This window comes from Agelaius phoeniceus, chromosome 25 (genome assembly GCF_051311805.1).
Source record: "Agelaius phoeniceus isolate bAgePho1 chromosome 25, bAgePho1.hap1, whole genome shotgun sequence".
NCBI lineage: Eukaryota > Metazoa > Chordata > Aves > Passeriformes > Icteridae > Agelaius > Agelaius phoeniceus.
Genome location: NC_135289.1, coordinates 1,211,822 through 1,239,467, shown reverse-complemented (window position 1 = coordinate 1,239,467; position 27,646 = coordinate 1,211,822). Strand labels below are relative to the sequence as shown.

General features: G+C 47.9%; 1 protein-coding gene and 1 long non-coding RNA gene across 11 annotated transcripts; one reads left to right on the top strand and one right to left on the bottom strand.

Annotated features, from left to right (window-relative positions):
• The first annotated feature begins 1,165 nt into the window (after positions 1–1,165).
• LOC129130513 (membrane cofactor protein-like) lies at positions 1,166–27,646 on the top strand. Of its 10 annotated transcripts, none has more exons than XR_013185186.1 (15): positions 1,166–1,392; positions 2,190–2,381; positions 2,594–2,690; positions 3,302–3,390; positions 3,764–3,970; positions 4,594–4,776; positions 5,285–5,473; positions 5,575–5,766; positions 6,070–6,096; positions 6,717–6,783; positions 20,626–20,717; positions 21,596–21,702; positions 22,006–22,118; positions 22,659–22,925; positions 27,425–27,646. XR_013185186.1 is itself a non-coding variant. In XM_077190587.1 (14 exons), exons 1-13 carry the CDS (start codon positions 1,311–1,313, stop codon positions 22,084–22,086), a joined length of 1,605 nt encoding a protein of 534 aa, XP_077046702.1. In that variant the 5' UTR covers positions 1,166–1,310; the 3' UTR covers positions 22,087–22,118; positions 22,659–27,646. The 10 variants fall into 10 exon arrangements, 4 of the variants coding, with proteins under 4 accessions (XP_077046702.1, XP_077046705.1, XP_077046703.1 ...); XR_013185185.1 differs by having other exon boundaries at positions 24,400–27,646; XR_013185184.1 differs by having other exon boundaries at positions 22,659–24,314; positions 24,400–27,646.
• On the bottom strand, positions 20,230–25,048 carry LOC143695695 (uncharacterized). The gene is made up of 2 exons (XR_013185190.1): positions 24,909–25,048; positions 20,230–22,336 (listed from the first exon to the last, which is right to left on the bottom strand). It is a non-coding gene; the product is annotated as an uncharacterized LOC143695695 (long non-coding RNA).

Here is a 27,646-nt window from a genome sequence, read left to right as displayed (position 1 = left end):
AAAAAAAAGGACATTTTACTGTAAATCTGCAATGCTCAGTTACTGTAAGGATCTGATGAGGCTCAGACTGCACACAGTGCAGGTGCTGCCTCTGAGGGAATTCTGTGCACTGCTCCTGATGAAGAGTATTTCCTTTGTCCCCAAATAACTGGATAACCCCAAGCCTTGGTGGGAAGAAACAATCAATAATGCACTGGCCATATCCCCCACTCCCTGTCTCCCTATGCCCACCAAAATATACCTGAACAAATGTGGGAGTAACCATGGGTTAATTAATGTCTTAATTACAGCTGTATTTACATCTTTATTTCCTTCCAGCAACGCTTATGTGCAGTGTTCCTCTACCAATGCTTAACCTAATAAAAGCTGGTGATGACAATTCTGTGTCTTCTTTTACACCTACCCAGAACTTTAAGTCTTTTCTGTTTTGGTTTTTTTAAACTTTTTTGGGCTGTTCTATTTTAATGCTGCTCCACCACACACGGGATTTAACTTCAAATTTAACTTCCAAAGGCGAGCAGCACTGCACAGGAATGTCCATCCTGAGCTAGCTGTTATTTTTAATTTATCACTGCTGCTGTTCCAATGTGGCACCTAAACACACTTTAATTTTTTCCCCTCTTTCCTTGAGCTGCCCAGGAAAGGATTCAATCTCCTCGCACCCAGGGCTGTAATGCGCCGAGGGTGTTGTAAAATGAGGAATATGTCCACATATTCCAAGATTACTTTAAGTCAGGGCATTCTTTAGTGGGAGATCTCTGTATACTTTCAATTCATAAAAAAGAGCGGGCAGGAGCATCCTAGTCAAGGGCATCCCCGAATGAACTATCTTTAAGGATGAAGTAAATCAAGATGCTGATGAATGTATTTGGCAAAATACTCAAGGCGGAAGTATTCTTCAGTTGAACAGCGACTATTACGCTGCTAAAAATCACACATTCGCTTCAATCAGAGCCTTCCCCGAGCATGCGTTGAACCGAGCCGGGACTGCGTCATTAGCGTAGCAATTAACTCATCACAACACAGCGGCTGTGCCTGAAAACCGCCCTACCCTGCAGCCCTGTGTGTAACACCGGCACGCAGACCTCGGTCCGTGGATTATCAGCGATCCCTGACCGACCAGCGGCCCGAGCTGTCCCCACGGTGCCGCCCCGGCGTGAGGGGCCCCGGCGGGCGGGCCCGGCCATGGCGGAGCCGCGCTGAGGGCGGGCCGGACGGGGCGGGCCGCGCATGCACACCCGGCCCTGCGCTGCGTCTCCGGCGGCGCCGGGAGGGAGCGGAGCGGCCGCAGCCGCGGCCCTGCTGCGGGAATGGAATGGCTCTCGGTGCTGCCGCTGCTGCTGCTGCTGTCCGTGCTGGTGCTGTGGCAGCTCGGCGGAGCCTGGGCTCAGGGTGAGACAGCGGCCGCTCGCTCTTTGCTCCGCTGAGCGGGCGGTGCCGGTGGGGAAGGGGCGCTCGGAGCGGCGGGCGCGGCGCGGAGCCTTCGGGGGCCGCGGCTGGGAGGAGCGATCGGGATCGGGGTCGGGATCGGGATCGGGATTGAGATTGGGATCGGGGTCGGGATGGGGAGGGCGAGGCTGGCAGGAAGGAAGGAAATGGCTCTAAGGGCGGTGGTGCAGCCGCGAGGGTTTGGGCGGGTTTGAATCGAGAGAATCGTGACATTGTTCGGGTGGGGAGAGACCTCAAAGCGCATCCCGTTCCACCCTGCCCTGGGCAGGGACACCTGCCGCTGAGCCTCCCTCCAGCCTGGCCTTGGAGCCGGTTCTAAACTCGGCTTTCTGTCCCTCAGACCCGCTTTCCTTTTTCCTTAAGAAAGGACAATGAGCTCTGTGAGTGCGGCTGGCGTGTTTGTTTTTCGTGCAGCAAACGAAATGGGTGTACAGTGAGTGAAGTCGGGTGTTTAACTACAAAATAAAGGCAAACAGACAAGAATCTGAAAATAGGATCTGGAAGGAAGTGCATTGTCTGGGTAGAATGACTAAAGAACTTAAGGAAACAGTGAGTAACGTGCCATATACATGAGTAGAGCTGGACGCTGCACACAGTTAAAACGCAAATTAAAAAATTTGGAACGACTTAAATATATCCTTAAGAGCTCTGGAGTGATTCTGTCCCCTGTGCTGTTACACCTCAGTGTGTTTCTCTTCTTGTCACTAAGGTGATGTGTTGTTTTTTCCCTCCTCTCCCAGGCTCATGTCCCAAGCCAGAGCGGCAGCAGAATGCAGAGCTCGATGAGAACTCCAGGGACATCCAGAATTTTCCACCTGGAACCAAAATCACCTTCGTCTGCCGGCCAGGATACATAAGGGTCCCAGGGAAGTCACTGACCTGGATGTGTGGTGAGGACTTGCAGTGGTCAGAAACAAGCGTGTTCTGTAAAGGTGAGTTTTTGTACACCTTTTTTTCCCACTGACATTTAACAGTTCCAATTGCTTTGCAAGTGGGAATTAGGGTTTTGCCATATTTTAAATAAAGCTTGGAAAACGCTGGTGTGGGTAAGAGCAATAAGTGCCAAAGATTTTGTCTTTGTATGTAACTACAAAAATGTAGAATTTTTTCTTTTCTTTTTCTTCCCCCCGCCGCCTTCCCCCAGCGAGACAATGTAAATACCCAGGATCCTTGGAAAATGGTTATTATGATCCAGGAGATCTTGCATTTGGTTCAAAATTGACATTTCATTGTAATGAAGGGTAAGTGTTTTGGTGAAGTTAATATTTTCTTTTTTTTTTTTTTTTATGTTTACACCAGATTTGAAATAAACCCAAATTTTCTGTTCCAGTTCTGACCTGAAGTCTGAATTCTACCTGTAGCAAATAAAATTACAGCAAAATTTAATTTGATTCTCTGATTTAATTACTCTTTGCATCAACCTGAAGTTTTTTAGTGAGATTTTGCAGAACTGCAGTGTTATCTCTGGTGACTTCTTTTAATGCTCCTGTGGCAGAGGGGGTAGATATATATTCATCATCCTTCATTATTGAATAATTAAGTCAACAACACTAAGGAGGGTTTTTTCCTTTTCCTTGAGTATCAGTAATTTTAGGACTTTAATATTGGAGGATATTTCTAAAAATTGTAAGACTTCCACAGTTCCTTAGTGATTTCTCTGTTGTTTCTGTTTTGTTTTCAAAGTGAGACTGTCAGCAAAATAAGCAAGATTCTGTTCTCATTACAACAAAACCTTGGTGTGTTATGTCCCTGTAATCACAGAACAGAATTATTGATAAGAACCAATTTTTTTGTGCTTGTTGGAGAAATGAGAAATTTAAATTTCGCTTCTTCAAAATTTTTACCTGTCCAGATACAGATTACGGGGTAAGGGAGAGATTTCCTGTGTAATCTCCATGAGTGGAGGTGTTGACTGGAATGGAGCTCTGCCTTACTGTGAAAGTAAGTAAATTACTGCTGTGTTTGATTTTCTGTTCAGAGGGGGTAGTTTATTTACAAACAGCTGTGCCACCAACTTGCCAGTATAAAAAATGATGGGAAAGCAGGGATGGTTTTTTTCTTTTCTCCTTGGGTGATGATTGACCACAGAAAAAGGTCAGTTTTGGTGGTAATTGTCTCCTATTAAAATCATATTATCTCATTTAATATCTCATATTAAAATCAACCTCTTGTTGAAGCTGAGGTTCTGTAGCTTGACTTCGAGTGGCTGTCTCAGGTTTTCAGTGAAATGACTGGAAAACCAAGGCTTGCTCTTAGAGATGAACCAGCTAACACAGCAAAACCAACCTGACCAGTTTTTGTGCTTGATTTACAGTAATTCCTTGTGAGCCACCTCCCAAAATAGCCAACGGGGAGTACGAGGAGAGAGACAGCTACGTGTACCAGACCTCCGTGACCTACAGGTGCCTGGGTGCCCCCCAGGGCAGTGATCCCTTCTCCCTCATTGGCCCAGAAACCATTTACTGCACATCTGATGCACACTCAAACGGAGTTTGGAGTGGGCCACCTCCAGAATGTCGAGGTTGTTGGGATTTTTCTTTTTTTTTTTCTTTTTTTTTTACAGTGTCTGGCCCTTTCCTTGGAAGTGGGGTGGGGAGAATGGACTTAGCCTCTAGGAAAGGAGGAAGAAATGCTGTGGTACAAAGTTTGGTACAGTTCCAGTGGAGATTACATCAGCATGGTGGATATGGATGGATTATGAATAGAATATTGCTAAAATTTAAGTTAAAGCTTGAAAAATACCTGTATTTTGAGTGTCTTGTTGGTAGAAGTGACAAGGCCAAAGTGAAGGAACTGGAAGACCACAAAACCTGCAGAAAAATTGTGTCAAGGGCAAAGATGTGGGGGCTGGATAGGACTTGTAAAAAGCTAAGGAGGAATCCTGTTCCTAAAAACACAGCCACTAGGGAAGTGCAGGAATCAATGTTTCTACAAAGCTTCTCCAAAACAACTTGTGGCAATTGGCATGTGTGGAAAAGGAATGTTGTGTTTGGTGCAATGTTTGTGTTAACAGGTGTTTCCAAGCTTTGTTTTCATTGGTAACAAATGTTAGTGTTAACAAATGTTTGTGTTAACAGATGTGTCCAAGCTTTGTTTCTGTTTATTAACGCATGTTTGTGTTAACGAATGTTTTTCCTCTTTCAGTGGTCAAATGTGAGGACCCCAGAGTTGAAAACGGGAGAAAAATATCTGGATTTGGATTTCCCTACAGATACAAGGACTCAGTTGTGTTTGAGTGTAATCAAGGCTATTTCATGGTTGGAGCACAGGTAATTACCTGTGAAGCAAGTAACACCTGGGTTCCTCCACAACCAACCTGTGAGAAAAGTAAGACTTTCTGTAATTTTCCCTTTTCTCTTGTGTGTTGAAATTGTTTTAGCTAAAATAGAGCATCCTGGTGTTGTAGTGATTTCATGGGTGAAGGCAGGAGAAAAGATGTGGAATACAGGAAAAAATATTTGATCCAGGGAATTAGGAGTATGCACAGTGAGGAAAGCTGTAGTATCCTTCTGGAGTAGTTGAAGTCTTTGTGTTTTTTTTATGCAGCTCTTCAGCTCCTGCTTTCTAGAAATGATTCTAGAGCTCAGAGAAATAATGAACCAGTAAGGATTTCTGAGCTGCCATGTCACAGGATTGTATTACCCTAATGAATGCCTACAGTGATGTTTAAATTTTCTAAGGGGAATATTTGCACTTTAAATTGGGGTAAAGTTAAACTTCTGACATGTGCTGAGCTATTTTTCTTACATGAAGGCAACTTGTGTTTGTGGAATGAGTTACTGAGTTATGAAATAAGCTTTATTCTCACTAATCTTGTTTTAAATTCCTGCATTAGTTACTCCAGATTTGTGTCCTGCCCCGAAGATCCCCAACGGGGCCCTGATTCCAGACAAACCTGCCTATACAAGAGGAGAGTCAGTGCAGATCAGGTGCAATGGTGGCTGCTCCTTCCCTGATGGCTCTGCAGAGATGACAGTGACCTGCCAGGGACAGAGTTCCTGGGGTGTTTTACAGCAGTGTTCCTGTGAGTAAAATTGCTAAAATCAGGAGCAGACTGACAAGTTGTAAATATCTGATCTAGTAATACTTCTTTTTGTTTTTTTTCCTCCCACCTTTTCTTTCCAGGTGAATCTGAAGGTTCTGGTTCCACACCAGTCATAAACCATGGGAGAGTGGTAGAGGGAGAAAAATCTTCCTACTCTGTGGGGGATTTCATTACCATTGAATGTTACACGGGCTACACCTTGAATGGGGAGGCTCGGATTCAGTACGTTGGAAACAACCAGTGGGTGCCTGCAGTGCCAACCTGCCAGCTCAGTAAGTACAGGCTGCAAAATCTCCACTAGGATGAAAATACAGCTCAGAAAACAGTCCTTTTGTGCTCAGGAGAAATGATTTAATGCAGCTTCCTTCTTTATTTTAATGGGAAAAACAGGGTTTGTTAAAATGAATTAAAATATTCATATTCGAAGTTAAATATTATTATTTAAATTAGTCTGCCTCAAAGATTGTGTTGATAGAAGTACTTGACTTGAAATAGCTCTGTGAATATTTTTATGATAATATTTGAGCAAGAAGCATCTGTGTTCCTCTTGTGATGCTGATTCCTTCTGTTTTCAGGTGGATATATCATAGCCATCATCTGTGGTAAGTATTTTCTAAAACCTTAAAAAAATACGATACAAATTATATTTTTTTATGTGAAAGTCCATTTTTTTATTCCAATCACCTGGGACTGCAGCAGAGTGATTTTGGAGTTCTGGTTAAAGCTGCATGATTCAAAGAAAGATGACTTAGCTATTACAGTTTAATTTAGTGTGAAATGTGTATTTTCTCATGTGGTGAGGTCACATTTCAAAGGCAGTTTCCAACAAGTAAATATTCACTGTGAGTAAATAACTCTGCCAGTGAACAGAAGTGTTCAGTTCATCCTCTGTCCTTGCCTTCCTTAACCAGATTTGTACAAACTTGTAAAAAGTAACACTGGGCCCCTGTCATTCCTGTTTTAGTTTCTGAGCCGGTGGAGTTTTGCCATCTTGGTGGTCACTGGTTCTGAGCTGAACTATCTTGAAGAATCAAATATTTAATTTACATGGCTCATTCCATAAATAAGTTGGGTTGTGGGTTTTTTTAGGGGGGTAGAGGTGGGATAGACCTGTAGATGAAAACAAGGCTATTTCTGCAAAATTTTTGTTGCTTTTTTGTGAGCTGGAGATGATCTTTATTACTCTAAAGTGCTTTTTTTTTTTTTCCACTTCTTCCTAAAGTGATTGTGGTAGTTGTGGTGCTCCTGGCAGCCTTCTGGATCTACAAGAAATTCTTCTCACAGAATGGGTGAGTAAGCTTCCTTTTTTTTAATCCTGCAAGTTTCCAAATGACTGAGCCAAAGCTGTGCTGATGTTTAAGTTTCCTGAGCTTTGTGTGCCCTTTCTTTTTCAAACGTCTGATTTTGTGTGAGCTCCTCCCAGCAGCTGATGGGAGCTAAAGCCTAACCATGAATTTGTCTTTGGTTTTGAATCTGCTGTTCAGCTAGGCTGCTAATTAACACTTGCACTAATTTCAAGGAAGGAAAAACCCTGTTCTCAAGCTTGTGTTTGCCAAGGAAAGTATTTTGTCCATCTGCTTCCAACATATCAGTTTATCTCCTAAAGCCAGGGGGAGTCTTGGTTGTATGGGCTCGTGCTGCCAGAAGGTTTTCAGGTTTTTATTCTCCTCCTTCAGCCCCAATGTTGGTGTCCCTATGTTAAAGACTTGCAAAATCAACTGTAAAATACTAGATTTGTGCACAAGCAATTAGTGTTCTGTTTTTAATGAGACATGTGGGGTGTTTTAAAGTTTATCTTCAAAACAACTGGGGTTTATGTGTGTTTTTTCATGGAGAGGCAGGAGATTTAAGTTCCTCTTTGTGCATTGCTTTTTGCTGTGATGTCTGATTTTATCTTCTGGGAAAAAACTTTTTGTCAGAGAAATATTTTGTAAAATGCAAAACGCTGCTGGTCCAGGGCAGGTTAGGTGGTACACATGGAATGTCAGGGTGAGCATCTCATCAGTGTTGTCTTTTTCCAGAACCTGTTGGGATTTATCTGCAGTACATGACACAAAGGAAGGAATGCTTTAAATGAAGCAAACCAGAGGGAATATTCCTGTGGCTCATATTTGTAATGAGGTCCGCACAGAGGACTTGGGAGAGGGTTTTTATCCAGTGAGGTTTTAGCCTTAAAAATAGACAGTGGAGTATCAATCCAAGGGCCAGAGTGTGCTCTGAGCAATTTGGTGCTTTTGAGCCACTGCTTTTATTCAGTACTTGGATATTCTGCAGCCTGGATGGGCCAGAGGAGAGCTCTTGCAGTTCAGGGCAGCACTTGCTGCCTTCACCCGTGGAGAGGCTTCTCAGGGCGCAGAAAGCAGGAGGGATCTAAAGCAGCATCATCAAAAATTAAACTCTGTGACATCCCTGAATATCTGACAGCATGAAAAGCCTCATTGTGCCTAGTGCTTCCCTTCATCTTCCTCTCTGAACATCTGACTGTTAAAGCTCTTTCTTGTCTGAAAACCCTGATCTAATCTCCTTTTATGAAAGCCTCCATCTCCCTGTTTAGTGTTCTGAGTTCCTGATGCAGCTGAGCCTTTGTTGTTGTGCTTCCAGCCCCTGATCCTTGCAGTTTGTAGCCTCCAAGTGACAGCAGATCTTTCCTGGCCTCTGTTTCTTTGTGTGTGAAATGCCCTTGGATGGGACATTCAATTAGACCTTTCTCCCTTTCTGCTGTTCAGCTCGTACACAGTTGATGAGAGTTGCAAGGACATTTGTATTTTAAAAACTAATGTCCCAGCTGAGATGGAAGAAACTGCACAAATGAATTAATGAAAAGGTATAACTTTCCACTTCATTTGGACTTTTTGCAATGCAGCTTAAGTGTCTTTTTTATTGTGGTTTGCTTGGAATTTCAGGAGTGTGGAATCCTGAAGAGTAGCTGGGAACCTTGGCTTCCTGTAGGAAAGAATCTCTTGACTTTTCACTCATTTTGGGAGAACAGGATATAATATGTAGAGATTTATCATTTAGCAGTGTCAGTAAGAGCTTCCAATGATTGTAAATCACATTTTCTTGGTGTTGTGTTTGAAGAATGAGTAGCACATTGCCTACAATACTCAGAAGAATGTCTGCACCCGTCCCAGTGGTGAGTTACTTTTCTTAGCTAATAGTTTAATTCCCTGTAATTAGAAGCTGGAACCACCTTTGGGCACTAAAACTCTAAAGGTAGTTGTGCATCCCTTCAGAGAAAACCAGCTCACATCTCTCACCATTACTGATTCATCTGCATTTTTGCTTTCTAGAAAAGAATAAATGAAGGGTCTAACAAGGATCTTTTGAAACCTTCTTATGAAAAGGTGATTTCTGTTTCAAACCCAGAGTTCTGTGGCCCTGAAAAGAATCAAAATTCAGTTGCTTTGAAGCTGATGTGCTCTCCTGTATTTTAACCTCACTCCAATGAGATGCCTGTGATGAATTTTGGGGTTCCTCCTGCACTTGTGTAGGGTCAAATGGGCTCTTCCAAAATCTGGTTCTTCCTGCCTTGTTTGAACTGAACACTGCAGACAGGACAGCTCAGTTTGACTTCTCCTTGCCAGTATTTTGTCGTTGCAGTCTCAACAGATCTGGAACTACAAATATTTTTTAAAATCAGCATCTTCTTCTTTTTTTTTTTGCTGCTTTTCTCCATTGCACAGATTCTGAGGTGGTGATGGGTTCTCTTATTCCTGCTTAATGCAAAGGTCTTTTCATGTGCATAGTCTTGATTTTATTGACTTGTAAAGAACGGGTGAATTTTCAGTATTTTTGTTGAGTTTTTATATGAATATTAAGCTTGGAGTTTATTCCAAAATAATGTATAGATTAAGGAATATTACCTTCACTCTGAAGAAAGATGTTTCTAATTAAGATAGGATCTGCTTTTTGGGTTAATTTGGCTTAATTTTGGAGAGAAAAAAATGAATCAGGAGATAGAATAGAATTCTTCATTCCAATCTTACCTTTACACATGATAAGAGAAATTACTGGTCTGGTGTGTCAAGACACTGGTAATTCTGGAGGTTTTCTTATGGAATAAGGAACTCCTTAGAGACTTGGAGTAATAGCACTGAGCTTTGGTATGGGGTGGGTTTTTTGTTAAAGCAGAACAGGAGTTATTGAAGAACTTGGGACATATTTAAGAATATCATTGTGAATTTTAATTCTTGTGTATTTAAGTATTGTAAAGTTGCTGTTAGTGGACTGCAGAATCAAAATCCACATGAACAAATATTTCAGTTTTGGTTAGGAAAAAAATACTAAGCAGACTGTAATTAAAATGAGTTCCAGGGTGCACCTGGTGGAGTTAAGGGAATCCTGTAACTGTTCTGGTGTTAGTTTTTGGTGATACCAGGCATCACTTGGAATGATCCCTTTGGATCTAAGGCTGTGCTGCTCCTTGGGTCATTGCTGACAGTTCAGTAGCTGAATGAAGCTAAAATCTCCTCAGTGCAGCAGTTGGTAAAGAGAGGCTAAAGAATGAGGCTAAATTGTGACTTCACCTGCAGCTTTAATGCCAAAACTAAGGATGTGCTTTCAGTGTAAATGTAAAACCTCTTGCAATGTGAAACCCTCTGATCTGACTTGTTTTTTTGTTTGTAGGAAACGTGACAGCACTCCCAGTTCTGCCGAATATAAGATGTGTAAACCATGACTGCCCTTGCTGGGGTGGGAGGGTCTGGGCACTGGGATGTCCCTGGCAGAGCTGGACAAGGATTGGTTCCCTTGCACTGAGTGGCTGCCCTTGAGTTCCTTGTGCTGGTGAACTGGAGGAGGAGATGCTTGATAGGATAAGAAGTGTGTGTGCACTATAGCTACCACAGATCCTGCTTTGCCTCCTGGGCCCTCCCTGTCCTTCTGTGCACGTCAGCTGGGGAAGGGCAATACCTGTAGCATGCCAGAGCCTGTGGGAGTGCTGCAATGCCCCTGTCCCTGCTGCCTTCAGTGCCACCTCTTGGCTTGCACAAGATGTCCAATATTCTCCTCTGTCCTGTAGAGCTCTGCTCGCTCAAACCTGGCTGTCCTTCCCATCCCTCTTTGCAGCAGAGGTGCTGTAAATGGTTCTGTCGTTCCCTTTGTGTTGTTGCTCGTTCCCTGAAGAGTCTGGTGCCATTGGAGGCAATGTCTTTTGGAAACTATCACAGTTAAGATCTTATATACTCTACCTCTTTGTCTGTCGAAGTTGGTTGCTGTATATATAATGAATTAAAAAGTGTGCCTTGAAATCAGAGTTTTACAGCTTTTCCTTTGCTTTTAAGAAGGAAAAAAGCTATATATAAATTTATGATTCTTTGCTTTAATCTCCCAAAGACTGCAGTGGATTTGTTGGACCTGAAAACTGAAGGATTCTGTAGCAAAGGCATCCCCTGCCTGTTGACAGGAGATCCCTAATTGAAGGAGCTGCTGAGAGCTCAGTGGTGGCTGTGTCCTGTCATGGGCACAGTGGAAGTTCTTAGGGTGCTCAATTTTAGTGAGCCCTGATGTCAGGTCTGGAGATCTTCTCTTGCTTTCAGGGGTAGAAACAGGTGCTGTGTGATCCACTTTCCTTGCTTTTTTACTTGAAGTCACATACTCCACATTTCTAACCTCTGGCTGCAGACTGGGATGTTAAATCAAGCTCTGAAAAGCTGGATTTAGCATCAGATTCCTGCTTAGAAGCAGAAGCTTTTCCCTGTCACTTGCTTTTCGTGTTAAAGGAGAACCAAACCAGTTCAGTTCTGTGAGTGCTGGTACATGTGGTGGTCTCTTGTTTGCTGCTTGGTGCTTGTTCAGCAAATGTTTTAGTCCAGATTCTCACTCCAGGAGCCCCCATTACTGTATTTGCCATTAGTTTAGAATCACTGCTACTTCTAATTCCTCAGCAAACCCCATATCTTAACTAGAACAGGTTTTAGCTCCTTGAATCTCACTATCAGCATCCAGAAAGCTTCTAATTTTCACAGAAAACCCAAATAGCCTCGCTTCAGATGCATTGAAAGTGCTCTGGCTTGTCTGTGGCTGCTTGGCACTGCTCTCCCTGTCATAAACAGATTGTTGGAGTGGCACAGAACTGTTTGGGGCTTTATAGGGCTTTTTGGGACAATCCCAGCAGTTGTATTGTTGGAGCTCATAATAGGCTGTGGTTGTTAGAAAGGGGCTTTGGCTCTGCAGAAGGATTTGCTGTTCGTGGCCTGGCTGATAGCTCAGCTTGAGAGTTGTTTGTAAACACTGGGATGTGTGACTGGGACTGAGTGTGGTGCTGGTCAGGAGCTCAGCTTGCTTTGGCATCTGCAATGTGCTGAAATACACTGGAATGTTCTTAATTTGGAATTTAAATCACTGTAAAAAGTGGCTGTTGTTTTTGCTCTTCTTTCTGGATGTAAAGATTAGCCATGATTTGTAATATTCCAAATAAAAATGTTAAATTATTTAGCAGTAAGTGTTTGTCTTTCATTCATCATTGTGCTGAGCAGCTCTTCTCCCATTGTTATCCAGATGATTTTTCATGTCCCGAATATCAGGTGGAAACTGCTGAGATTGAGGTTTGCAGTTTGTACACAGAATTACTCAGTGGCAGTGTAGGGGATGGGGTTTGATTTGCTGAGCACCTTTTGGGATTTCCTTTTAGAATTGCAGAGAATTTCCCAGAACCTCCAAAATTTTACAGTGTTGATTCCTGAAAAAAATCGGTGAAAAGTTGATGGAGAAGAGGAAATTTGGGCTCTTCTGGTGGAACACTCGAGGCAAAGCCCAGAAGGTGTTTTGGCCCTTTAGTCCAGAGTGTGACAAATGCAATCCTTGGGGAATACAGCTCTGGTGGGTTTAGGTGACCTGTGAGGGAGAGTGGATTGAGGAATTGTGTGAGGTTCACACTTGAAATGTACTGAACTGCTGTGGAGCCAGCTCCTGACAGAGTGAAGCCTCTCAGAGGGTGGAATAGAAAAAATAACTTCATGTGCTGTCTTTCTTTGCAGTTTGTGGTTGAGATACTCCCAGTGAGTTGGTGTGGAAATGATGCCAGGCTGCACAGCTTCACACTGTGGGGTTTGGGATTGCAGTGAGCACTGAGGGGATAAGCAAAGTTCCTGGGAATGGGATGATCTTTAATCTCCCTTCCAACCCAGACCGTTGTGGGATTCTGCTCTGTGATTCTGTGAATCTGACTTAAACACTACAAATTAATTGGGTCTAATTGTCATGAGTCCTGTGCTGTTTTTCTACAACTCAGTGCTGCATGAATTATTTCCTTTTGGAGTCTGGAACTGATAATTAAAGGGACGTGAACTCTGCTAAGGGAAAGCTGCATGGAATAAAAATGAGTTGTTGCCATCTACTGGCGACAGGGGCAGTGGGAGTAACAAAACAGGTCCAGAGTTATGTGGTTTAGGGTTAAATAATGTGGAGTGACTGTGGTTGGTGGGTTTTCAGTGTCACACTTAAAATCAGTATAAATTAAGCCCTGCCCATGGCAGGGGTTGGAGCTGGATGATTTTAAGGTCCCTTCCAAGCCAAACCATTCTGATTCTCTGAATCTGAATATTTCTAAGGGTGGTGAAAATGGAGCTGGGGGCTGAAATGAAGAGACTTGCAGCACTTAGGTGTTGTCCAGCAGGGAGCAAGGTGATCTCTCTGCCTGAGACAGAGCCCAGGAGCATAGAGCACACAATTTTATTCAGAAGGAAAAAAAAAAAAATCTGTGTAAAGAACAGGTTAAGGCAAACAAACAGCACATGGAGTAGAAGTGGTCAGAGGGGTGGGTGGCTGTGTTGTCACACCCAGGCCCTGGCTTGCTTGAGTTGAAGAAGCTGAGTTATGTTTGAGGAGATGCTTCTCTCTGTCTGGGAGCATCCCATCCTCACTTGAGGGGATGCTGACTGTCCTCTTGTGTGCAGGATGCTCAGCCTGTGGGGGGAACTCCAGGTCACAGAACAGCAAGCCAGTGGTGTTGGGGAGGCCAGGTGGTGCTCAGGATGGTGTTTGTTTGTGACCTGGGGGGTGAGGGAAGGAAGTTTCCCATTACTGTTGCTTTTCCCCCTACATCATAACCGATTTCAAATGGTGCTAGACAAAAACTGAGACTCTGAACACCAAGAGAAATCGGTCAGCCTGTGTAAGAGACGTTTTCCTGGCTCAGAGAAGGATCCTCTTGGAGATGACAGCTATGCATTCTTTAGAGATGACTACTCAGTGCTCTGATCAAACCTTCATCCACACAGGGATCAGCTTTTCCATGTCTGGGAACACGCTGGGCAGCAGGGAGGGCAAAAAAAGAGTTCAGCTTCGTTCTAGGTTGGGATGCAGGGCTGGAGAAGTGAAATATTGCTGGGAGGGACCAGCAGCAAACTGGAAAATGATTCTGGAAAAAGGAGTGGGTTCTGTGTGTGCTGGAAAATGATTCTGGAAAAAGGAGCGGGTTCTGTGTGTGCTGAAAAGTGATTCTGGAAAAAGGAGTGGGTTCTGTGTGTGCTGTGTGGCATCTTCATGATGCCCATGGCAGGAGATTGGAACAGGATGATCTTTAAGGTCCCTTCCAACCCAAGCCAGTCTGGCATTGCTGAAGGTGCCTCTGTGTCTGACTGCTGAGGTCAAATTGTTGGGGGGAATTTCTGTGTTTGCAGAGCTATGAAATGAGAATCCTGTGGTGATGGAGCCCCCAAGCAGGAGGTGGAAATCCTTTTGCTCTGAGGCAGTAAATTCAAGGTTGATCCTAGTTTGTGGGTACCAAACATACTCTGCCTGTCAGGCACAAGGGATAGCACGTTGGTTTTCATGCGACTTGCGGATCACTTTACTCTGGACACCTTGAACTCATATCCATTGTTTATTGAGCAGAAGTACAGGAGCAGGAGGCTGTGCTGGTGTGGCCCTGGCCCTGGAGGGTGCATACAGTGGTTGGAGAAGTGTCTAGAAATCAGGTGATGTTACAAAGTGGATGGCTGGCAAAGAAAGCACCTTTGGAAAAGGGGCTGATCTGAGGAGCAGAGGATGTTGTTGAAATGCTTGGTCTCCTCCCACGCTGTAATTCTTGCTCCTAGAACACTGATTTCAAATGGTGCTAGATACAAAGTGGGAAAATCTAAGCCACCATGTGAAACCAGCTTCCAGAGGAAGACACATCTTGTGCATGGCTGCAGGCTGAGGGAGAAAATCCTTCATCTCCACCGTACCTAGAGAAAAATTCATTTATTTAATTTTATTAGACAGCAAGACAGTTACTTGGGCTTAGCTACTTTATGGACACGCTTTTTTTGTGGCATCTTGTGGATGGTTGAGGCTGGTGTAGGAGAAATGAAATATGTGGTGAGGAAAACCCCCAGCCTGGCAGTGAGTGTTGTTTCCTGCCCTAGCCAGGTGGAATGCACTCAAGTTCTTCCCAGCAAGTGATGATCAAGGTTTTATTTCTTGCTAGTGCAGAGCACGATGCTGATGGGGCGAGTGTGGGAAATCTGTGTGGTTCAGGAACACTTTTTCCATTTCACTGCAGATGAAACCAAGCTATAAACCTCATTCTGTCCAAGACAGAGAGTGTTCTGGCTTTCTGTCACTCACTGATCAGAGAGTACAGGACAGATCAGGTGCTTTTTGTGACAGGGAAAGGAAATGTGAGTGTCCTGATGGAACTTCCTCTGTCAGCAGTCCCTGTGCTTTAAGTAAGCCAGGACTTGCAGATTTCTGTGAGACAACTTTTAAATTCTGCAGGCGGGATGAAGATAAATTGGATTGAAAGTACTTGGAGTGTGGGTCAGAACAAAAAGGGAGCGTTCACAAATTGAACTGGAAATGGTTCAGTGGAAGTTGTTGAGGAAGGAGAGTGTGGAGATGAGTGGCTGATGGTTCCTGGAACTGCAGCAGGGCTGAGCACTTAACCTGCAGTGTCCACAGCTCAAAGCAGAGGGAATGGAGGGGGTGCTGAGAAGCCTCTGAGCTGCTCCACACATGCATAATTCAGGAGCTATCAACCCTTGGATAAGTGTCTGACCTGTGCTGGAGTGGAGGCCAATGTGAAATGGAACAAAGCACAACTGGAGGCAGCAGTTTCACTTATTGATGCCCTGGGGTTTTGGCAGCTCTGTGTATTCCTGGTGTAACCACATCCAAAAATCTGCTCTGGTGCCTCCATCCTAATGCACACTCCCAGGCAGCAGAGGGGAAGCTCAGAGACAGGAGCTTGTCCTTCCAAGAAAGAGGGGTGGAGGAAGGGGAAATAACTGGACTAGATTCCTTGTCTGGATATTGACTGTCGTTTCTAAATCCATTATCTGGGGCAACAGGGTGAAAGACGAGTGGAAAGCAGGTTCCCTCCCCAGTGCCTGCCGTGTGGCACAGTTATTTAGGAGGCACCCTCTATTAGCAGGTGAGATTTACTCCTGAAAAGCTGCACCAGGAGTTGCTGCTGAGGGGAGGCAGGTGCAGAATCACAGAATCACAGCAGCATCTCTGAGAAACAGGCTCACACTTAGGTTGGCTTTGGTTTTTTCCTTGCCTCAGTAGTAAGCATTACAAAGAAATCTTCATTAGGGTTTTGAAAAATAGTTGGAGGAAACGTCACTTAATTTTGTGCTGCTGAAAGTGGGAACTTGTGTCAAAGTATGAGACTTAGCAGGACTGAACACCTCTGCACATCTTCCCCTCTGCAAAGGAGACCAACCTTTCCAGAAATATCATGCAGCAGATGCAGACCAATGGCTCATTTATTATTTATAGTTTTGATAAAACCAGGTTTCACTTCGGCATAATTAAGATGCTGCTGCTTCTCCTCCAGGCTACCTGGAGCTTGTCCTGTTGCCTTCACAAGCTCCCCAGAAGGTGTCAGCCCTTCTTGGCAAGGTGCAGGTGCACATTTGGGAAGGGTACATCTGTCTGTGCTCTCCTTTCCAAGGCTCCCAGTGTGTCTGGGCAGGAGAAGGGAGCAGCTCAGGATGCTGTGATCCACAGCTCCCTGCTGGCAACGTGCACACGGGCAGGGAAACAGGAGCACAGCATGGTTTGGGTTGGAAGGGAGCTTAGAGCTCACCCAGTGCCACACCTGCCCTGGGCAGGGACACCTCCCACTGTCCCAGGCTGCTCCAACCTGGCCTTGGACACTCCCAGGGGTGGGGCTGCTCTGGGAATTCATCCCAGCCCTTCTCCACCTTCTCAGGGAAGAAAATGAAGCAATGCTGGTCTCCAACATTTGCTGTGTGGAGAGCAGCAAATGCTGTCACCTGTGCTTGGCTTTGTCACAGTGGTCTGGACTTTCCAGTAAATAATAGCAGGGAAAGTACAATATCATTCTGTGGTTTTCCTCCTTTTCAGATGTTTTAGTGGCAGTGCTGTCGCTTCTTTCAGAGGAACAGCTCAAAGCCTTTTAGGGACTTCACACTGTTTTATACATTCCATAGGAGACAAAGACAGAAAGGGAATCCCTGCCTTCCCTGTGAAAGGGAACTTCCTCTCTACCCTGAGACCTTCAGTCTGCAGGAGCAAGGCAAGCCTGGATGTCACAGACCTGATTTTTCACAACCTTCTATAGAAAGGCAGTTCTGGGGCTTTTACAGAAAGCAAAACAGATCTCAGTGTGCATCATAAATTTTCTCCTCCATTTTCACATCATGGGGTGAAACTCGTGGTTCATCAGGCTCTGGTCTCCCCTGGAGAAAATAATCCCTGTTTTACATGCTGAGAATCTGAGCTTGATGCATCATCCTCCCAGTGAAGGAATGAATCAGCCCAGGGCCAGGTGCAGGACAAGGGGTGTGACAGGACAAGTGCTGACCTGTAAGGGGAATGGAAATGAGTGAACTTCTAAGGTTTCAAAAAAAGCCTCCTCAGCGTGGGGAGCCTGTAACTGCATCTCTTTGTTGTGCAGGTCTGGGGCTGCGTGGGTCAGCTGTGGACAAATGTGCTCTGACTTGCACTGGGAGCCAGTCCTCAGTGTGGAGCCCTTGGTGTGTCAGAGCACCGGCCTGGGCTGAGGGCAGGCAGAGCAGGGCTGCACTGCTCAGGAAAATTGATATTTGTGCCAGGAGATGGCTCTGAAAAGGCCACTGCTGTTATGGGCAGCAAGAACAGGTACTTCCTTCACGAGTTTGAAGCATAAGGGAGATATTTTTTTCCTTTATTAAGGCCACAATAAAAACTCCACATTACAATCCTGAATTGAAGGTAGCTTATTCCTTCAGTCCTACTCTTGCAGCCTTACAACTGCAGTACAAATGGAGTCAAAAGCCAGACACTCTGTGCCTGAAATCCCCCAAAACTCCAAGGAAGGCTGAACACTGGGACAGGATGGGGGTAAAAGCCTGTGCAGCTTTGTGTCCCTTTTCACTGAGCAGTGGGACAGTCAGGCCTGCTTGGTTTGAGTCGCTGATTTCAATTCCTGTCAAAGGGAATCTGTCAGAGCACTCTGCAGTGTCTGTTTTAGCATGGTGACCATTAGAGGTGTGCTTAGATATTAGTGCTGTAGTTCCCCATCTTGGGATCCCCCCTGCTCGTCTGAAATTGCTTTGACTTGCCTGGAGTCATCCAGTTCTCCTCCAGCTTTGCTCTCAGGAGAGTTCCTGGGCAAACCCTGAGCCTGTTTGGAGGGCACAGGAGCTGCTGAACCCCTGGATCCTGTGGAGAATTCCAGAATTCACAGGGAACAGTGAGGTGAAACTGGGCAAACTCGAGAAGAGCACTGCACTTACATGGCTGAGGTCAGGGAAGGGCAGTAGGAAAGAGAACTCATCAAATTTAGCCCTACACAGCCTGAGTGAGCAGCGCATTGCAAAACTCATTCCACTCAAAGAAATGATCCACCCAAGCAGCTGCAACCAGAAGGGCCATTTTCTATTCCTAACTCCTGTACCTAAGCATCACTTTAGAATGTAAAGTACTGATTGCAGGGCTTGAATGCTCTCACAGGGAGATGATTGTTGTGATTTGTACAGTCAGTTCAGGAACACGGTGTTCCCCCAACACCACCGCTCCAGCTCCTCCAGGTAATGGCAAGGGAAGCCATATTTTTCTTTTGTGTCATTCTAGAGACAAAAGAATGTCCTGTGCCAGGGAGGAGCATAAGGAAACCAACCCAGCCAGATGTTCACTGAAGTATAACTTGCCTTTAAACCAGACAGCTGAAAGCAAGCCTTTAGTTTAACACTGCCTGCAGTACAAGGACCTGGCAAAACAAAACAGCTGGAGAAAAGCACTGACCAAACACTCCTGGCTGACTCCCCCAGGCACACGAGCTCCTGGTCTGTCCCTGTTCCCAGGGTTTCCATCATTCCATCCCTGAAATATCACCGTGTGTCCAAGAGCCGCTGTCCAAGTCGGTGTTTAAGAAGCTTTTGGGCTGGAGATCCAAATGCAAACCCAGGGGCTGCTGTTGGGCTCCTGAGCGCCGTGAGTGTTTGTGGGGGGAGCTGCAGAGATGAGCCTCACTCAGAAATAGCTCTTCCTTGGAAAGCTGGAGGGCTGAATCACAGTGTGTTGGCTCAGTTTTTAGCAGACGAGCCATCACATCTGCCTCCCTGTAGGCGAGGAGCCGTCACTGGCATCGGGATTGGCAGCCAGGTTCTGTCCCTTTGGAAACCAGGCAGTGATGATGAGGGTGGCGAAGGCTCATGGTGGGCAGGGTCAGGAGGTGGGCTGGCAGCTCTGCTCCCCTGTCCCTCTCTGTCCACAGAACGTGCCCCCAGGTTGAACTTTGGGCACTAAGTAAGTTCTTTTGCTCTCAGGCATTAACCACTGCTCTGCTGCCTGGGAGGCTGAGACAGCCCTGAGCATGTCCATGGCTGGTGTTGTCCTGAGACAACTGAAAATACAAGTGAGATGGGTAAATAGGAACACCAGGGAATAATGGGGAAACCTGGGAGGGGACAAGACAGCTCCTGAGCTGAGGTACCTGAAACTGAAAGCACCTGAGAGACACCCCTGGCTTGACAGGCTCTGGGGAGCCTGCAGAGCCCACCTGATAGCCACAGAAATGCAAATGTACACGGAGGTTTTCCTCCTAGAACAGAGTTTGAGCCCTTAAATACATGGCACTCCTAGTTCCCAGCAGTCCAGAGGAAGTCTTGGGGGAAAAGGGGATGAGGGAACTAGTGGAAAGTTTTTGGAGCTAGCAAAGAAACAAACTACAGATATGGATTTTAAAATCTTTCAGAGACATGGGATTTTTTTTGGAGCTACAGTTTTGGGCTCAGTGCCCCCACTACTGCAGTAATGTTAATTCTCAAGCCTCCCCTCCAGGTTCAGGCATGGGCACAGTTGCAAGAGGAGTAGATTGGGAGTTCCTGAACCAACTGGTTGCTGACCATGACTCAGGGGAATGACCTTGCAGCAGGCAGCTCACGGTGCCGCTCTCGGAGCCGTGCCAGGATAAACGGCACTGGCATCTCTGAGTGCTGGTGGAACCATTTTGTGACATTCCAGCTTGGCCTTTTCTCCTGCTGCCTTTGTACTGAAATTGTTTGGGTGGGTGGGAATGGGATAGAGTATTCCCTTTTTTCCTCACAGCCTGGGCTTGGACTGTTTAAATACAGAGATAAAGGGGATATGGACAACTCTTATCTCTTGCCTACATCCCTGTCCATTAACATCAGCATTACAGATATTTAACCAAATTAAATCTTACTCTTCCCCCCAGCCATACCCATATTAAACTGTAAGAAAACACCATGATAAAGTTTAAAAAAATCCTACGCAGCAGCACTGAATTTTCTGGATGGGTCTGGGAGAGATTTGTCAGAGGAGAGAGGGTAGAACACTTGGCATTTAGACATTTTAATGAATGTTCCCAAATAAGAAAAGAAAAACATTTGCTTGTAGACTCTAAGCTTCTCACAGCATCAGAAAGCTCCTGACACAGAGCCCAATGCTGTATTTGTATAACATGGAAATGAACAGCAGCAGCAGCAGAGCTGCAGGCTCTGAGCCTGCTCTGCGAGCAGCAAAATGGCCAGGGGTGCTGGGGCTCATCCGAATTCCTTCACCATTTGGGGGGTCACTAGGTGGACCTGATACCCCTGACCCTTCAGGTGTAGTTTCAACTCTAACATCAGCATGAAATGAATATTTCTAACCATATTCAAGCTTGTGCCCCCATCAGCTCCACTCCCTAAAGCACCGACAGGAACTAACAGCAAAATTCGTCTGCGTCACAGATGTAACATGACCATCGTCAAAACAAGAGCAGGAGGAGATCACGGCCGTCTCGTCCTTCACAGAGCCTTCCTTCACTGGCTGACAAGAAGAGGTAATGCTTTTAAATTTATATCATGGGCATGTGAAATCCTGCCCTTCCTTCCCCAAAGCCCGTGGTCCCCGAGCGGTCAGAACGCCTGAGAAAACTGCGTGTGTTTTGTCGGCGTGGTACCGAACGCTGCGTCACGATGCTGCACCAAGGCCGAGGCAGAGCAAACCCCACTCCCCAGAGCAGGGAAACCCAGATACAGGAAAATGAATCAGCTCATACGGTGTCACACACACAAGTGTCAGAGGGAGGGAGAAATCACAGCTTTCCCCAGTCCTTTTGCAGCACTGTGCGGAAAACGATCGCGGAACAGTTACCCAGGTACAGCTCACGGTGACGGTGCCACCCCTGTGCACACAATCACTGCTGTCCTACAGAAATATGCCATGTCCCCTTCTTAGCCTTGTTTCCTGCCAGTCCCACAGATTTACCTGCTGACAGTAACCTCAATTCCTGAGTAATGAGATTTACAGCTGGAGTTTAACATTGAAATAACTCCTCTTATATCCGTCTCCTTACCCTCCCTGCGTTTAGGCACAGTTAAACAATCGCTACGGCCAAAACACGATGGCAAAAAGAATTAAACCAAATACATCCTTGTGCTGAACACATTCAGCAGCCAGTGGCACCTCCTTGAAAGCCATGAAACAGCACCAGCTTTACAAAGTCAGGGCTTCTCCACCCCACAGCCATGATGGGGAAAACCACAAAGAGCTGTCCATGCAACCAACACTCGAGAAAACAGACTCAACCCACCTATCATCCACACAACCCAGCATCATGCCTTAGTCCAGCTCCTGGCCATACAGAACCCCCTCCACAGCTGCCTGGGACTGTTCTCATGTGTGTGTGTGTATTTATGCCTGTCTGTCTGTCTGCAGGGGCCACCATTGTCTCTGCTGTGGCTGTTGTTGCCCTGCTCTGCAGATCTGGCGCTGCGGGAGGCAAGGATGCTCTGACGGAGCCAGCTACAGCCAGCGAAGACTCAGTGAGTCAGGAGGGGTTGTGATGACTGCAGTAAGAGGCTGAAATTCCCTATGGAATCTGGCAGGAAAGGAGGGGAAGGAGGAAAGATGGAGATGGGAAAGAGGGAAAGAAAGTGGGGAGTGGCACGTACAGTCTGTCGGGCTCTTCCCTCCCCGTCCCTGTGCCGCACTGCCGTTGGAAATGGCGGCCCTGCGCAAAGGACGGCGTCGCGAAAAATCCGCAGCGCCTGCGGCCTGCGCGACCGAACCTCCAAAATTCTGTCTGGGGTGTAAATCCAGCCCTGCCCTCTCTCCCTGTCTCCCAGAGCACCCTGCAGAGCCCAGGCTGCAGCCCAGGCGATGGGGACGGCGGCCACGCGGTGCCTGAGCCCAGCGATTGTTGCTAAACAACCAACCCTGATGCTGGAGATGTCAGCCGGTGAGTAACAGAGATTAAACACTCCTGCTAGCACATCCTGAAACTTGGGTAAGCTCAGAATGATGAAAGGCTATGGAATAATGGCCCCTGTTGTATGAGAAAGTAAAGTTACCACTCCACTGCATAATCGGGAGACTTCCTCGGCCAGAAGGACCAAGCTCAAGGCTGGCTGTGTCCTCAGCACTTCCAGGCAGAGCTGCCATCTTCATTGCTGGGCGCTTTAAGAAGAGAGGTGAAAAAATAGTATAGTAAACGGTTAAGAGGGAAAAGTGTTCTCCCTTTCACTTCCTTACCCTCTCTCTAGAGCTGGTCTCTGCTCTCAGTCTCCCAGTCATCCTTAACCAGTTCCCAGTCCTTCCGTCCTTGCTTTCTAACACTGTTATCCCTTTGCAAACCTTTACAGACCCATCACTGAGGGCAGTCTCCATCTCTCTGTGATGTTACCGAGCCTGTGGCACACTCACACTTGTGCAAACAAAAGCTGAGTTTGGGCAAGAGTCGTTTTCATTTCTTTAACTATTCCCACGACATAATTTCCAGGTGCAATCCCTGCCCCAAGCAGTTCACAGTGCTGCCAACACTCCAGCATCTCACAAGGGAGAAGGAAGCAAGGAGAAAAGCCCTGAACCCCAGTACTTTCCCCTGCACCGTGGGCTGCAGCTCTGACACGTCATCATTGCAAGTGGATGGCGAAACGAGACCTCCTGGGAGCACCCATGGGTGAAGGACTGCACCCAGCAGAGCCAGCAGTGACCAGCTCCTGTCCTGCCTCCTGCCCGAGGGACATCTGGCATCCTGGGGTCAGAGGTGAGCATGGAGCGAGAGCGGGCAGAGAGTGGGCAGGGAGCAGGAGTGGGAAGGGAGGTGGGAGCAGCCAGCAATGGGCAGCAACTGGGCAGGGAGCAGCAGGCAGGGAACAGTCATGGAGCATGCTAAGGAATAGGCAGGGAGAAGGTAGGGAATGGGCAGGGAGCAGGGGGAGCAGACAACGAGCAGGCAGGGAGTGGGACAGGGGCAGCTGCTGGTACTCGGAGTGCTGGGATCAACGTTCAGGCAGAGGCAGCCCAGCGCTCACAGGGCTGCTCTGCTGATACCCACAGGCAGGGAGGGGGAGCAGGCAGGGAACAGGGAATAAGGAGCAGGGCCTTAGGCAGAGGGCAGGAGCCCAGCGCTCTTAGAGCCGCTCTTCTGACATGAACAGACAGGGAATAGGAAGCAGGCAGTGGGCAGAGGACAGCCCTGCTTGCATGGCCGCTCCACTGACACCCGCGGGCAGGGAGCGGGCAGGGAATAGAAGCAGGGAGCAGGCAGAGGGAGCCGTGCTTGCTTGCCCACTCTGCTGACGCCAGTGGGCAGGGAATAGGGAGCAGGGCAGGGAGCAGGCAGGGAATAGGAGCGGGCAGCGTCAGCGTCAGAGGGCACGGCAGCCCCGCTTGCTGCCTGCTCCGCTGACACCCACGGGCAGGGAATAGGGAGCAGGGCAGGGAGCAGGCAGGGAATAGGGAGCAGGCAGGGAATAGGGAGCAGGGAATAGGGAGCAGGCAGGGAATAGGGAGCAGGCAGTCGGCAGCGAGCAGTGTCAGTGAGCAGAGGGCAGAGGCAGCCCTGCTCGCTGCCCGCTCCACTGATACCCGCGGGCAGTGAGCAGGCAGGGAATAGAAACAGGGAATAGAAGCAGGGAATAGAAGCAGGGAGCGGGCAGTGTCAGCGGCAGTGTCAGCGGCAGGCAGTGTCAGAGCGCACGGCAGCCCCGCTCCGTGCCCGCTCCGCTGACACCCCCAGGCAGGGAACAGGGAGCAGGGCAGGGAGCAGGCAGTGGGCAGGCAGGGAATAGGAGCGGGCAGTGTCAGAGGGCACGGCAGCCCCGCTCCGTGCCCGCTCCGCTGACACCCCCAGGCAGGGAACAGGGAGCAGGGCAGGGAGCAGGCAGTGGGCAGGCAGGGAATAGGAGCGGGCAGTGTCAGAGGGCACGGCAGCCCCGCTCCGTGCCCGCTCCGCTGACACCCGCGCACGGCCAATGGGCTCGGGCGCTCCACCTGCCATCCCCGGCGCGCCCAATGGCGGCGCGGCCCCGGCGCTGCGCCCTCCCCGGCCAATGGGAGCCGGCGCTGGCTCTCGTTAATGATGCAGCAGTCCAGGGAAGACTATCACATGTGAGCTGGCCGCCTGCCAGCATGGAGACACCGAGAGAGCAAGGTAAACAACTTTCCAACGCCAAAATGATGACATTTAATCCCTAAATGCTGGCTTCCCGGCTCGACTCATCTTTAACCCCTTTCAGCTGGTGTGGAAGCGTCTGGAAGGCACCCGTCTACCTGTCCCCAGTGCTTTTAAAAACTGGACGACGTGCCCTGCAATGATCACTGCGTCACCGTTTGCCACTTTGCGAACTACGCAGTGACAAACCTGCGAGCTCGGAATCGCAGGGCGCCTGTTAACCCCTGCACCAGCCCCGTGCCGACATGCCAGCCTCCAGGGACACGGGGGGGGATAGAAAGCCCAGCCAAACCGGGAAAACAGCAGTCTTTGCAAAGTTGTCATCTCTCCCCCACGACTACTACCCTCCTCTGCAGTACAGCAATGCCGGCAGGAGTGACATTAGTACAACCTGTGCCGTCGCTCCATTGAGAAAACAGCTCTGACGCAGAACAGAGCAATCCTACCCAGCCAAAATAATAATAAAGGCACTTTGGGATCCGAACTCAGGGACGCCGGGGGAAAGGGACGCCCTGCAAATAATCCAAATACGTAGCTGCAGCTCCAGCCCCATCCTGATCAAAGGGTACGTACGTGAGGGAGACGAACCGGACCGAGGAGCCGTGCCCGTGCACCATCTGCGCAGTCCTCAGCCCTCCGCTCGCTCTGGAGCGCCGCAGAAGAGAAGGTTCCAGAAATTTCCTTCCCGTTAACCCTTTCGGTGTCTGCCCACTCTCCCTCCCCGTGGGATTAAGCGCGCCGGGTCTCCAGCATCGTCAATGGGCGAAGCCTCCTACGCCAAGCGAGCCCCAGGACGAGGTGCAAATGGCAGTGGATGGTGGCAGGAGCCCAGTCCGTGGTGTTGGTGCCACTTCTCTTCCTGGAGCCCTCTCTGCCTCTCTTGCTGCCTCTCTCCCCTCTTGCTGCAGCAGGGCTGTTGCTGGTAGACCTATCGACGGAGCTTGCTCTCTCACTCTCTCGCTGAGCTCTGTGACGCAGCTCTAAATTCTCCAGCCTGCTCCTTGTGTTATAAGAGCGGAACTGCAGCTTTCCAGGGAGCCCGTGCCAGCGGTGCCAGGGCCAGGCAGACCGGAGGGAGCGTCGCTCCTGGACTCTGCACCTTTTTTTGGCAATTATTCTGTTCCTCACCTCTGTTTCTGTGCTGCCTCCCCGGCTCTCAGCCTCGCATCTCCTTCTCTGCTTCTGAGTCATACTTACATACAGGTTAACTCTTTTAGCATTGGTAGTCAGCAGTACAAATCTCGAGCGATAGCAGCTGAAACCACAGCCAACTTTTTTGGTGTTTTCTGCTTTAAAAAAACCAAAGCAAATCTTGCTGGCTCTAAAAAACAAAAACACGTGCACGCACACACACGTTGCAGTGGAGAGTTGGTGCTTTCTGATTAACTGTTTTGGTGACAGGAACCACTGCTTGACTTCCTGAAATGAAATATTTTAGGCCCATGTCCTGCAAATCCTCAGCAGGCAGATCCCCTAAAACACAAGGCAGCTTAAGAGGAGCTGCTGCTGTGATCAGATGCAGGACTTCTGGGCATGAGGCTACTGCTGGCCCCACAAGCCCCTGCTCTGCTGGCCACAAGACACTGATCTGAGCGTGGTTTAGCTGCTGGGCAGATGCATGGCGTGAGATAAGGTGCTGGAAGTGCTGGAAAGCCACAAGATCTTCTTAATCTGAGCAGCATTAATAAGTGTTATCACACACACAGATTCAAAACGCTCAGCGTAGGCAGGGGAACTAATAACTGCACTCCTGGAGTCACCAGAATCCAATAATCCCCGACAAAGACAGTCCACAGGCAGCTCTGCATTTCAGCACAGCAGGCATCATCCCCAGGCAAGGAGCCTTTTGCAGCTGCACGCTCTCTCCTCGCCTCTGCCCCCCAGATCCCTGCAATAACTCTGGTGCCTCCGGCCAGCCCCGGCACCCGGCAGGGGAGGCAGAGCTCTGCCAGCACCGGGAAGTGTGGAGGAGGATCCGTGGTAGGTGCAGCTCCTGGGAATCAGGGAAGCTGATGGAGAGGCAGCACTGAGAGGGAGTTGATGTGCACACACAGAGCAGCGAGGAGCAGTCCGTCAGGAAACACGGAATGCAGAGAGATCCCTGCTCCACTCCTCCGTCTGCCATTTTAATTCTGACTTCAGAGCCGGCTGCGAGCGTTGGGTTTTTCACTACAACCAAAGCTGAAGTAACCACGGGTTTTTTTTCTCCTCGCAGCGTCTGAAGAGCCTGAGCTATTTTGGGATTTGTCTGTACTACTCTGAAAATGACACCTGTTACGCACAGGCACAAATGAGAAAAATTACAAGCGCCCGGTTCTCTGATAGGATCCTACAAAAAATGGGGCGAGATCCCCTGGGTCAGGGCTGGGTGAGCAGCAGGGGCTCGGCCGTGGGGTGAAGGGGATGACCCCGGTGAACTGAACAGACACCAGCATGAGAAATGTGAAAAGTCTGTAGTAGCTGATGCAAGGGGAAATCAAGCCTCCATGTGACCAGAAGAAGTAGTGCATGATCAACTAAATGCCACAATACATGGTTTCTTATGCAATCGAGCCCATGGGACTCCAGGCCTTACACATCCACTTTGTGGCCAAAGCTGCAGGGATTAACTCCTTCCTTAATGACTGGGAGCGAGCACAGGCTCCTGAAATGAGTCATCCCCCCAAGCAGGCCGGGCTTTGCTGAGACTGGAGCTGCCTGTGCTGCTTCCCGTCACCCCCATTCTCTCAGGAGCCCCGGCACGCGGGGCCAGGGTGAATTTTCTGTGTTCCCTCTTCTCCCTGGTGGTTTGCACCAGGCTGTGCAGGCAGGCAGAGCCCACCTCGAGATCAGGGAGCTCCAGAAGTGACACAGCGAGATGAGACACCAGATGAAAGCTGGGAGCCTCAGAAACAGGGCAGTTCGCTGGTGCTGTCGGCTCACACTGCTTTTGTCAGGCCTGTGCTGTGTCAGGAAGGTGAAACCGACTTTGATTTATCCCAAATGACTCTTTCTGGTTGCTTTCAGGGGAAATGCAGCGTTTATTTTATGGTTTGCTTTCCTTTGAAAATCACCAGCCCTGGTGTGTTTCTGTCTTTGCCTGCCTCTAGGTACTTGCTGGTGGCACTCAGGCTCCCAAGAAGAGCTCAGAGCTGTGAGAAATCAACTGTGAGAAATCTTGGGGCAATGGAAAACTTCAGCCCTCAGAACTGAGTGACGAGGCCTAAAAACATAAAGTCATTTTCTGACACTCTTGGGCAGGATTTGGCATTTTCTGGTTCGAGCATCTTCGACATTCCACAATAAAAATCTAGGCTGCTTTTCTGGTTTAA

Coding starts and splice junctions, on each gene's coding strand:
- LOC129130513 (XM_077190587.1), top strand. CDS start 1,311: ATGGAATGGCTCTCGGTGCTGCCGCTGCTGCTGCTGCTGTCCGTGCTG. Junction 5,767..6,069: donor AGTGCCAACCTGCCAGCTCA/GTAAGTACAGGC, acceptor TTCTGTTTTCAG/GTGGATATATCATAGCCATC. Junction 6,784..20,625: donor AAATTCTTCTCACAGAATGG/GTGAGTAAGCTT, acceptor TCTGCGTCACAG/ATGTAACATGACCATCGTCA.